This window comes from Sceloporus occidentalis, unplaced genomic scaffold (assembly GCF_023333645.1).
Source record: "Sceloporus occidentalis isolate IW3139 unplaced genomic scaffold, rSceOcc1.0.p SCAF_2, whole genome shotgun sequence".
Taxonomy (NCBI): Eukaryota; Metazoa; Chordata; class Lepidosauria; order Squamata; family Phrynosomatidae; genus Sceloporus; species Sceloporus occidentalis.
In genome coordinates this window covers 77,277,817-77,290,849 of record NW_028316982.1, presented here as the reverse complement: position 1 = coordinate 77,290,849, position 13,033 = coordinate 77,277,817, and the positions used below count along the sequence as shown (strand labels likewise).

Genomic DNA, 13,033 nt, shown 5'->3' with positions numbered 1-13,033 from the left:
TAAAAAAACTTTTTTTTTTAAATGTCCAAGATTACTAGTGATTATACTAACTGGAAGACTCCTTCAAGCATTTTGGTGGTGGGACCATGTTGGTGTGTACATTTGGGGCAGCAGTTACATTGTTCTCCTGTGTTATTGGTCTGTTCTAGCATTCGGGGATAAATAGTTCCAATGCTGAAGTGCTGAAACTGTACAATGTGACAGAGGAGGATGCTGGAGAATATATTTGTAAGGTCTCCAATTATATAGGGGAGGCCAACCAGTCTGCTTGGCTTATGGTTCTGCCAGATAAAGGTAAAAATGTCTGTTAAAGAAAGCTGGATGTAGAAGCTGGAAAAAACTGGTGCTTTGGGACTCTGTAGGCAGCTTGTAGGATAACTCCATGACCTTGGTGTATTTATAATCCTCTCTTGGAGATGCAACTGGTGTTACTCCAGTAGCCATGGAAAAATTCCCACAAATACTGTGTGTGTATTTTTAGTCATCTGTTTTGAATCCTTTTGTATTCTCTGTTTCACTTTGAAGTTTCATTTGTGTTCATATACTGTATATTTGTTCTCAGCATAATCTGAAGAATTCTGATCTGATTACTCTGTTTTCCATTGTTGGCTTCTCTTTCTTAATCTGTGCTACTCCCTCTTCCCAAAGTCACAGCTACTATTTGAGACGGAAACAGTTACTTAGATACTATAGGGTGGGAACTCTCCCCGCCCCCCAGGCAAGGTCTAGCAAAATACTGGATATTAATCTTTGTAAATCAGGCCCTCCAGAAGTTGTTGGACTTCATTAGTTTTGCTACCTAGAGGTGCTGGGAATTTCAATCCTACTGGATGACTACATATCCATACAATGGTGTCTTAATATTTGAGATACATTATTATTTTTCTAGTCAGTATATACTTATCCTCTATTTCATAGAGGTCTCATTTAGTTTTGTTTTCTTTTAGACTCATGTTTAATACCCAGCTGTTTGTGCTCGGTATTTTAGCCAAGGATTGTTTAGTTTTTAATCTTCCTTTATAGTTTGGGCTACAAATGATTCCTTGCCTTGTTTGTATACTTGATGAAATTGTGTATGCCTCATTCATCACAGAATAGCTTTAACTTGACATACCATATGGTATCTCAGTATTCCTAGTGTACTGTATCAGTTAAACCAATCATTTTTCTATACAAGATAAAATGTTAAGGCCAACTCATCACTGCAAGGTTTCGTACAGTTTTGGTCACCATAGTGGACCCAAGTGTTGTTGTATTACAAGCAGGCATAATTTTTTTTAAATCAAAAACAGGCATGATCAATATTGGCTTTGATTCCTACAATTACTTGAGGCAGCAATAGCCTATCTTTTCTTTAGACCCATTGATCACCTATCTATGAATGAGCAAGCCTTCATCAGAATCCATAACATTACATTTAAATCTCAGTCAGTCATTTGAAATCAAACCTTAGGCAGCAGTAACATGCATTCTGCTCAGGCCTTAGTCATTCAACAATATTATAGTTAAATAGATAATAAAATCTTGATACAGTATTAGATCATAAACATTAGATAATGGAACTTGTCCCCTCTTGAAAGTTTTGCCTCCTCTTATTTTTCATCTAGTAATGCATTCTCCTTTTTGTTTGACGTTTATCTATGAATGTCACCTTTTCATTCAAATATTTTGTGGACGAATTTTTCCATGTTGGTTGATTGCATGCGTACTTAGGTGGTGATATACAGAATGTAGGTTTGGTGAAGGGTGTCAATGATTCATTCCTCTCTGAGGTGAGCTGGGATCTGTTGGTTATTGCCTTTTGGTTGAGAGTTTTGTGGATGGGATCTCCCCACAGTTGTGCACTGTAGTTTCCTCTGAAGTGCCAAGCTCCTGTGGTTCTGTTTCCCATCCACAATAATTCCTAAAATGTCTAGCTTTTCTTCTCTTGCTTTCCTTTTTTTCCCTAGACTGCCGGTGTTAATACCACGGACAAAGAGATTGAGGTTCTCCATATACAGAATGTAACTTTTGAGGATGCTGGGGAGTATACATGCTTGGCGGGTAATTCTATTGGGATATCCTTTCACTCTGCATGGTTGACAGTTCTGCCAGGTATATACTGCTATCTTTCTGTGGTTTCCCATCCCTTCAAGCTTCATCATTGGTTGCTACCAAATTAGCACAGCTTCTGTCTTAAGTCTTGGCTTTAAATTCCCTTTTGAAAAACCTCTTGTCCTCGCACACACAGTGCTGTATTTTGGCTAAGAGGAGAGGGCAAATCTAACAAAAACATTTTCCAACACTTTTTTAAATGTTCATTAGAAATTTGAAATAAAAGCCTTTCTGTGACACCTGATGAGCTACCTAAAGTCAACAATTGTAAACTTGTCCTGGAGAGGAATTCAAAATTCCCCTGAGAAGTTTAGAATTTTTACAGCAGATTTTATTAGTAGCACTTTATGAAAAGCCTGAACCCGATTAAATTGCCTAGGTTCAAATCTGGATCCATGAGACCTTGCTATGTTGAAACATGAACAGAAGCAGTGTTTGTTTGGTTTTTGCCCCTTATATCTTTTGGAATCAGTTTGGTGTATTCTTAAATGTTGCATGTTCTATAAGCAAATAGCTACTAATTTGCTTTTTCTGCAAAACGTGTCTCACCTTGCTTGTACTGATACTGTTTCTGTCCCGAGCAGAAGCAAACATTAATGTGCTTCCTTGCTTCAAAGTGATTGTCTTCAAAAATATATAGTTATAGAAGTATTGCTTTATAAGTGCAACGTCTTTATTATTTTTGATGAAACTTGCACAATTTGTGACGTGCTGGTCAGTGTATGTATAAAATGTTAATATTATTAAAAACTAAGATTCCTGCATGTGTGCATTGCAAAATGTAGTGTCCATTGAACTTTGTGCTGCAGTATGAATTGTCTGCAAGGCTTCTATGTTATTTCTTATCACTAAATATAAGAGAGAAACCCACATTACTACTCTCCTTAACTATTCTTTTGAGACCTCCATGGTGCATTCATCACTAAACAGGTAGTCAGTGTTGAAAGTTGCTGTTGCTTCTGCTTGCTCCATATTTGCAAGTGCATAAATACCTCTTCTTAATCATTGTGCTTGAATGAAATATTAACACGACAAAATGTAAGAGCAAATTGCACTGTCCATTGCTTGAGCAGTCACCAGTTAGTGCTAAAATGCTGCTTACTTACTGCTGTTGGCTATTATTTTTGTTATTGTTGATATTATTGTTATTTGGAATTAGTGAACATCAGGGCGAAAGGACAGATATTAAAACCATAGTGCCCTAGTTCTTAAATGGTGGGGAGGCACCGGGAGGGGTGTGTGTGAAAGACTTGGAGGCCCTGATCCTTTATTCTGCTCCTCTTCCCAAACCTTTTATGTGTAAAGTTTACACATGCATTGAGTTAAATATTGAATTTACTTAAATAAAACTGTTCTAATTTGAAGGATGTTATTTCCTTATAAAATATTAAAATATTAATATAAATGAATGTGCAAATGAAAATATGCACGCTAAATAAACAAAATATTTTTATTCATATACTATGTCAGGAGGAGGATGACATTCACGTACAGATGAAAAGACAGGTCTCAAGGGTAAAGAGTTTGAGTACCACTGCCATAGTGTTTTGTTATAATTTCATCTTGCTATCTAAAGAAAAGAATGACAGAGGAAACTGAAGTGTCATTACTGACACAGAACAACAATAAGCTTCACTTTTTTCAGTACAATTCATGGACTAGGTACTGGTTGAGATCTGAAATGAGCATACTTTTCCATTGGTTGGGTTCCCTATGCAACTATTTATCTGTGCATATGAACATAAACATTGTGGGATGTGGTGGCTTAGTAATTAAGATGCCAGTTTTGATTATCAAAAGATTGGAAAGTTGGCAGTTTGAGGCCTAAGTGCTGCATGATGGGGTGAACTCCCATCACTAGTCCTAGTTTCTGCCAACCTAGCAGTTAGAAAGCATGCAAATGCAAGTAGATTCATAGGTACCACTCTGGTGGAAAGGTAACAGTGTTTGGTGCAGTCATGCAGGCCACTTGACCACCAGAGTAGTCCTCGGACAAGGCTGGCTCTTTGGCTTAGTAATGGAGATGAGCACCACCTCCTATAGTCGATTATGACTAGACATTCATGTCAAGGGACTACCTTTACCTTTACCTATAAATGTTAACATTTTGAAGTTAATTTTGACCTATTCACTCTAGGTTCAGTTTAGAATATTTTTTCTGCTAGGGAGCTCAGTATTATAGTTTATGGAAGTGATATAAAACTGTCACAATTGAATAGTATAGATACATGCTCAATTAAAGTATACTCAACCTTTACACAGGCACTGGGTTCCAGAGGATAAATCCAGCATTACATAGTTCCTTCTTTCTCTCTCTTTCCCCATTCCCAACTCTCCATGCCACCTGAAAACTGATTGTAAGGATTTCATAGTCTAGCGCACAGCCAGGGATGCCCCCAAAAGTATACAGGGGGATTCAGTGGAGAAGTAAAATCACCCACCAATTCCACTGAATCCAGTCTTTCCATCTGTAAAAAGCCAGCAGTGGATCCTTTCCAAAGTGATTGTTTTTAGTCCCCATTTGATTAAAAGTAACCAAAGTGCATCACTGTGAGGCACAGCAAAAGTAGTCATTGGAATCAAGTCCACATTGCCAGTCTACAGTTTTCAAAGGTCTTAATGGTTACTTAGGCACTGTGGGCTAGCTGAGTTGTATAGTCACATTCCAGTGCTTATTTACATAGACGTAAGCTTTCCAATGTTCAGCAAGCACAAACTCATGTAGGTGTGCCTAGACAGTCACTGGTGATGACAGTTTGTCGTCGAATACAGTTAAGCGCTTTCTCTTCTGAAATGAAAATGAGAATACCTGTCACAATGAAGTGTTTCTGCCTGACTTTCCATAGAGGTATTTGGATGCCTAAGTCAGGCTAGTTCATGCCTAAGCTTTGTTATGCTTTGCTGTCCCATAAGCCTTGCTTTTCAACTAGCTAATTCAGTGCTTGTTTGGCTTTCATTGTGTGTTCAGGTGGCCCACAGAGTTAAATACAATGCTCTTGAAAAATTATTTGACTAAACCTATCATTTGCTGCAGGCCAGAAATTGGGAGATTGGGATAAATATTGATTCATCTGGAGTGAATTACGTGCCCGTTTTCCTGTCTAAAGCCGCTTGGCTAAAAAGAAAAATAGAATAAGAAAAGAAGGTGATCACAGGCACAATTTTACTGGTGTAATCTTAAATTTCACAGTTAAATAGGACCAGCTATTAACACCATACTCATTTTTTTTCACCATAAAGTATCTCAGAAGTCTCACTTATTTAGTTTAACAGTGGCTCATGCTAGCTCTGTGAAAAAAGGTGGAAGAGAGGTGGCTAGGAAAACTCTTGAAAAGGTTACTTTTTTGGACAGTAACTCCCAGAACCCTGCAACTGGCCATTGGCCATGGGAGTATAGTCTGGGGGGAAATTGTTTCCAAGATCTGCTTTGGAAATTGTCAGCATTCTGTATCTTGTGTAATTTGTTTGATACCACTTTATATGATATAATGTGTTGCTCAAATGTTTGCTTTGTTATTGTTGCATCCTAATTCTCTCTCACGATGTCTATTCCTCCCTCAAACTTGTACTCTAGCTCCCATAGAAGACAGACAATACCCAGCATCCCCAGACTACCTGGAAATAGCCATTTACTGCATAGGGGTCTTCTTTATTGTCTGCATGATAATAACAGTAGTCATGTGCCGCATGAGACCTACCACCAAGAAGTCGGATTTCAGTAGCCAGCCTGCTGTCCACAAGCTGACTAAACGCATTCCACTGCGCAGACAGGTAACAGAAAGTAGATAAAGAGTTTAAAAAACCTACTACCCTTCCCCTAATAAAACAGGCCAGGAGATCCATTGCTATAAGAGTCATAACAGTATGAGGATCATTATATTGTAAAGTGTGTGTGTGTGTGTGGAGGGGGGAACTGGATCATCTCAAAGACACTCTCCTCTTCGGCCAGTGTGCAATTGCAAAACAGTTTCATATTGTATAATGTTTAACTTCTTGTTCCACTTGCTAATTAGCTTACTTGCTGTTGACCGCTATGATCTTTGGAATAGCGGTATATAAATAAAACATATTATTATTATTATTATTATTATTAATTATTATTGTTTGTTCCAAGGAGATTCTCTGGGCCAAGATCTGGCAAAGGGTACTTCTAGACCAGTGGTCCCAAAATTTTTCCAGGCTAGAGCCCCCTTTCCTCTTAGCCAACAACCCTAGTGTTCCCTGGGCATATTTTTTGATAATAGGTCTACTGTTCTATTGCAAATTAAAAATAGCCAATTTCAGTCACTGCTCCCTTTGCACCAAGTCATCTTGGGAGCAGCAACCAAGCAGTTGGCTGATCATCTTGCTTGTGACAGCCTTGCAGCAAAAGTCAGCACAGACGAAAGTCTTTTTGGTTGCTGTTTGACTAGCTTCTCAGTTGCTGTTTCCTTTGTGCCCTGTCATCCTGGGAGCAGTGACTGAGCAGCTGGCTAAGCAGTGACTGAGAAGTCTCTCACCCATGCCAGGCTTGCAGCAAAGGCCAGTGTGGAGAAGAGGCCTCTTGGTTGCTGCTCAGACACCTGGTCAGTTGCTGCTCCCAGGGTGACCAGGTGCAAGAGAGAAGCTTTTCCCCAGAGAGGAGGGATTCTCAATCCTTCATTGGGGTAGAGAAGGATGCAGCTGGTGCCTATGTAGGGGGTTTACAGAGGCCACATGCTCTGGACTGGAGACTGATATGGACCAGGAAAGAGGGAGATTTTAACTACAGGAGCTGCTCCAAGACAAAGGATTCTTTCCAATAATCAAGCACAGTTACTCCTTCCTTAGAAACATTATTGTTATTATTATTAATTGTATTTATACCTCATTCTTTAGAAATGCTCTCAAAGCAGAAGACATTTCTTCTCCACACAACTTCAAATGCCCACTCTTGGTTTCTTCTGCTACCTCTTCTGTCACCCTGTCTGATGAAAGAGAGCAGGAGGAGCAGTGCAACTCCAACCAGCTAGCTAAGTCTGAGCAAAGCTCACAAAGCTTAAGCGGGGTCCCAAATTAGAAAGCTTCTTTTTGCTGGCACTTCTCCCCTGCCACCATGTGCTCTCTCTCTCTCTTTGCTCCAGTCTGTCCCATAATGGTGCTGCTCTGAGCCACAGAATCAATGCCCTGTCCCCAAGCCTCATGAGAGTTTCCCAAATGCCACTACTAGCAAAAGATGCTGGTAAGGGAGTAAGCTCATATGGGCAAGCAAAGAATGGGAGATAGCACCACACAAAACGATCAGCTGTGTGGTGGTTTTTTGAGGACCCTGAAAAGATGTTTCATTCAATCCTCATCCCCACCATGGTCTGAAAAGCTGCTGGTTCCCCCTATCTTTCTTGCACACCAATACATTGACTAAAGGCCCCCCGATGCCCCTCACCACCCCCCTACTGCCCCACTTCCCTGTCACCGTCCCTTTGTAACCTTTCACTGCCCCCAGGAGAGGGTGTACCACCCACTTTGGGAACCAGTGATCTTGACTGTAGAAATAATGTAGTTTGTCACCATTTGAATTGCCATGGATCCATCCTACAGAATTCTGGGATTTGTGGCTTTGTGAAGCACAAGACCTCTTTGACAAAGCAAGCTAAAGGTCTTGTAAAACTACAAATCCCAGGATTCCATAGGATAAAACTACAGCACTTAAAGTGGTGCTAACCTGCATTATTTCTACAGTGTAGGTTCACTCATAGATTCCTGAAACCTGTTCTGGATTGTAACACCAATAAGACATTCACTCCAACAGATCATTAGTTTCAAGGCTTCTGTAAATTATTTAATGTCAGAGCAGAAGCTGTTGGTGATATGAGGTTGCAAAAGAGATACTACATTTCCAGTATGAAATGAGAGGTAATTTAGGAGATGTAGTAAATTCAGGTGTTGATTATCTGTGGTTCAATTGGTGCAGTTGTTCCAGGCTCCTCACTAGCTGGGGGGAGGTGTTAAAAATGTATTGTTTACATACATTCTTCCCTAGCTATTTTTTTGCATCTCTTGGTGTTTCTGTTATTATCAGAACTTTTGAGTCTTTGGCTTGAAACTGATGGGGGGGGGAATCGCTTTTGGGCGGCTTGGGGACATGGCAGTCACATGACACACGGCCCTGAGCTGTCCAGAAGCCACCACCACGTTGTCCCACCCTGGAAAAGCTGCTCTGAAAAGGAGCAGTAAAAACACGCTCCTTTTCAGAAGCTGCTTTAAAACAGCAGCAATGGGCCAGATTGGGGCCCCACATGTGCGATTGCCATGGTTCTGGGGTGAGCGGCTCCAGGGCAGCCCCGATTAGCCCTTTGTGGGTGGTCTGTTTCACCCCTTTGTTGAGTAATTGATCACTAATGCATGGGATCAGGCTATTAGCATCCCTGAAGCTTTAGGGTTGAAAATGGGTTCAGAAATGAAGACTGTCATGCTGCCTTCTATTTTATTGTTTATTTCATTCTCCCTCCCCCCAGTACCACTACTCCTAGAACAGTTTACATGTATAGAAAGTGGGCCCTCTTTTTCAGATTACCGGAGGCCACAACCACCACAATTCAGCCTTGAGTAAATGGGTACACATTTAAAAGAGGATAGAGCAAACTGGCAAATTCTTATTGCCTTTCTTTCAATTGCATACTATATATTAGATTAATTGGTGCTTCAGGCATAGGAATGGAAGTGGGGAAGTGGAGATCTAGAGGGGTGTGTGTTTGTGTGTGTGTGTGTGTGTGTATACACACACACACACACACACACACACATACACACACTCTATCTCTCTCTCTATATATATATATATAGTTGTAGGAGGAATCATTTTTTTAAGATAATTATTGGGCTGTTTACAAGTTTTGTAATCTGGCTGTATTGTGAATTTGGATACAGGATTATTGTATATTGGTTGAACTGCATTAAATTATCATTTGTAGCATATAGTAATTTGTAAGGAGCCATCATTCTGATCACAAATAATCATAGAATCATAGAATCACAGAGTTGGAAGAGACCGCAAGGGGCCATCCAGTCCAATTCCCTGCCATGCAGGAAATCTAAATCAAAGCATCCCCAACAGATGCCCATCCAGCCTCTGTTTAAAGACCTCCAAGGAAGGAGACTCCACCACACTCCGAGGGAGTTTGTGCCACTGTTGAACAGCCCTTACTATCAGGAAGTTCCTCCTAATGTTGAGGTGGAATCTCTTTTCCTGTAGCTTGCATTCATTGTTCCGGGTCCTGTTCTCTGGAGAAGCAGAAAACAAGCTTGCTCCCTCCTCAATATGATATCCCTTCAAGTATTTAAACAAGGCTATCATATCACCTCAAGTTGATCCTCATAGGGCATGGTTTCCAGACCCTTCACCATTTTAGTTGCCCTCCTTTGGACATGATCCAGTTTCTCAATGTCCTTTTTTAATTGTGGTGCCCAGAACTGGACACAATATTCCATGTGGGGCCTGACCAGAGCAGAATAGAGTGGGACTATTACTTCCCTTGATCTAGACACTATACTTCTATTGAGCCAGCCTAAAATCACATTGGCCTTGTTAGCTGCCGCATCACACTGTTACATCACAGTGCTACATTCACAAGGAAAAGAAATACATTTGATTATCTACTGTATTTTGAATAGTGTCAGGTAGAGGTAGAGGAACAGGTAAAATAAGATTCATTTGTGCCAAGGAAATGTTAAGGCAGCAGTTTTGGTTTTCTGCAAAAAAAGTTTTAAAAATTGCATTATTTATGTCTAAATCAGAGATGGGCCGAAGCTTCTGATTTGCCTCTCCCAGTAGCTCCAGCTATCATATCCAAAATCAAAATAGATAGAAATAAAAACTGTTTTTCCAGTGCCAAGAAATGCTAATGAGAAGAATCTTCGATTGACAAGAATCTTTGTCGTTCAAGACTGATTATATGTAAAATTCTCACAGGTTGCTTTGTGGATAAAACAGCATTTTTTTTCCTATGGGAAACAGAATTTTCTGTACAGAAAACAGGAATTGTTGTAATTGATGACTTAGTTTGCATAAAATTTACATATGGTGGATTTACACAGAATATTATTTTATGTGCAGAAAATGCTGTTTTATGTACAAAACAACCACATGAGAATTTTTGCACCAAAGTCCCACATTGTGAATAGTCCTTAAAAATAGCATAGTTTTCAAAGACTTCCTTGCAGTGAGAAGAAGATTGCTGCTTCTTTCAAGAAGGAAACTAGTGAAAAATTAAATCTATAGCCATTGGTGAGCACAGTTGGGAATTCAGTCAGTCACTTTAGTTATATCTGCCTTTCCCCAACAGCATCTGGGTGACTACGCTTTGCCCGTACCTCTTCTAGCAGCTACCTGTATGGTCTTGGGGATGGAAGATAACCTCAGATGAATTTCTCAGGGGAGAGAAAGACATACTGGAAGTAGAGAGTAGCAGACTTCACAAAACTTCCAGAATATTACTTCTAAAGAGCAATTATCTTTATTTATCAAATATTCTTTAATAGATTGAATCACAGGACCATATGTAATAAACTATGGATCTAAATCCAGTTGTTAATCCCAGTTGATGGTGACCATTTGGATCAATGAGAATTTAGTACACCAGTTATTATGTAAGTTCTATTGACTTAATAGATCTGGTCTAGTTAGGACTAGCCATTGGATTTAGGCCACAGAGTACTTAAGCATATCCAATTTATATTATATATGCATATGTATACATGCATGCACATTTCTCTGAAAATTTGGAATGACTTCTCTTCTAAAGAGAGTTTTCAGTCTAAGACCATTTAGGAAGGGCAGTTTGTATCAGTGTCTGCATAGAAGGAGATTATTGGACTCTGGCTAGAATGAAAGGATCAAGATGACCTGATCTCATGTGGTGATGACAGAGAAAATGCCATTGGTATGTAATACATCTGTCAGTACTCAAGACCATGGATCATCATAAACACAACGTTTTCCAAAGGGCAGTTATCCCAGACCATTGGTGTGTTAAATACTCTTTCATCAGTTGTCTTTTCCCTTGCCAAAAGCAGGCTTCAGTGCATGATTTGTCATGCGGTTGCACTGTGGAACTTTATAATAGGGGGTGTTTTTAAAATACATTTAAAGCAGAGGGCACTCCAAGCTTAAGTTAAACTTGACATATAATTGTCAGTTTGAAAACAGATAAAAATTCTAATTTTCTTACGTTTTTAGTAATCTGAGGAACAGTTTCCCCAGGGAGTAATCTGTAACTTTTATAGTATCAACGGATGGCCTTTGGAGTGCATCTGTATCTTTTTCCATGTAAAAATACTTACTTTATGCAGTATAAGGAAATATTCACCTATTTTCATTGTTTCTTTTTTTTTTAATGCTCAGGTTTTATGACCCCTTCCCCCAAGAAAGCTAGGTCACCACTTAAATAAATTATGGTTTCCACAGGCCATGCCTACTTACAGTTTCAGTTCCTCCAGTTTCAAAAAGTAACTGTTTAGTTTTTCTATATTAAAAGCTAGGGTTTCATACTTTTTTGCTTTAAATCTGAAGGAGTTAAAAAAAACAGAGGGTGTTTTGTTTAACAGGCATCTGTTACTGGATTAGTTGAATGGGAGAATATGCCGCCACCCCCCCCCCCCCCCCCCAAGCTTTAGCTATATTTCTGAGGCTTTTTTTTTTTAAACTGTAGAAGGATAAGTGTATGGCAGTAAATGTATATCAGTTCAATAACTGCAGTGTTGACTTTATTTCCTTTTGTGATAGGAATAAATAACCTGATTACTTTTGAACAGGTATTATAGGTCAAATTTAGTTGACTTTTGGAAGTCATAGTGACACATTACATTGATGGTGCTCACACATTTGTAGATAAGCAGACTGCTAAATAAATAAATAAATAAATAAAATACATGCTCTAGACTTCTCACTTAGAAGAACTCATGTATGTTATATGCTTGTAGCTTACAAGAAATAGCACTGATAAGAGATCACCTATATTTTTTTATGTTTCCCAGAATGATTTACAAATTGAAGTCATCAACACCAGCATAAGTGAACCACAGTTTATAATGCAAAATATTTCTAAAATACACTCTTGAGTAAGCTCAATATATAGAACTCCCGGTCACCGAGCCCAGCTCCCAGAGCGTCGCGGGGCGTAAGGGCCTCCCTTTCGCCCCGCGCACCAGTAGGGAGCTGGGGCAAGCCCCAGAGCACTCTGGGGCTTGTAATCGTTCGCTGCGTCTAGCGGCAAAGCAGTCAGCCCGCCAAGTCGGGCAACAGCTTTTTTGCTTGTTACCTGAGTGTATGGTGCCAACTGAAAATTATACAAGATAGTTTAAACAAACAAACACACACATTGGTAAAATAGCTTGCATGTGAATTTCCACTAATATGTCAGATGACTGATATTTTTTTTAAGATGTCCATGTTAAATTAAGTGCAATTTCAAGCTGGGAGGTAATCACCTGCTCTTCAAGTACTTCTTGTTAAGTGATTAGAGAAATGTTTGGTATGGAAACTGCCACCCATTGTTCAGCGAAGGTATTGGGGCTGTAGGCTGCAAAATGTTTCAGCACATAAGAGAAAAATGTAAATGAGAGGAGAGAAAATTATTCATCTTGAAATTAACAATAGCAAGATTACGTTGTATGCAGTGGTACTTCCATGTATTAGATGGGATCATTTCCTGTTTCCTTCTAACAATATTAATGTAAACAAATTTACTTTGTCCAGTTTTCCTTGACTGGTAAGTATTGTGAAGCCAGTCTAGTTTCTGAAGTGCATCCCACATTTAAGGTGGGATTCCTTGGAACATGTCTCCAGAAGGAGTGAGTAAGCCAACCGATACTGCATTCAGTCAAATCTGAAACAAAGGTAATCTGAAGCTGCATAAACCAAAAAAACAAAAACACAAAAAACACTTGGGTGTGGGGAACAGACTTCATGATAAAAAGGTGTTCA

General features: G+C 39.4%; 1 protein-coding gene across 3 annotated transcripts in view; it reads left to right on the top strand.

Moving 5' to 3' along the window:
- FGFR2 (fibroblast growth factor receptor 2) overlaps positions 1 to 13,033 on the top strand; it is a 135,544-nt gene that overhangs the window by 89,655 nt on the left and 32,856 nt on the right. Inside the window, exons 8-9 of one of the 3 annotated variants that reach the window (XM_089510058.1) lie at positions 1,950 to 2,043; positions 5,669 to 5,865. In XM_089510058.1, the coding sequence (XP_089366184.1) occupies positions 1,950 to 2,043; positions 5,669 to 5,865 (291 nt within the window). Of the gene's footprint in view, positions 1 to 149; positions 295 to 1,949; positions 2,095 to 5,668; positions 5,866 to 13,033 lie in introns of all 3 variants that reach the window. The other 2 variants (XM_089510056.1, XM_089510057.1) reach the window with 2 other exon arrangements.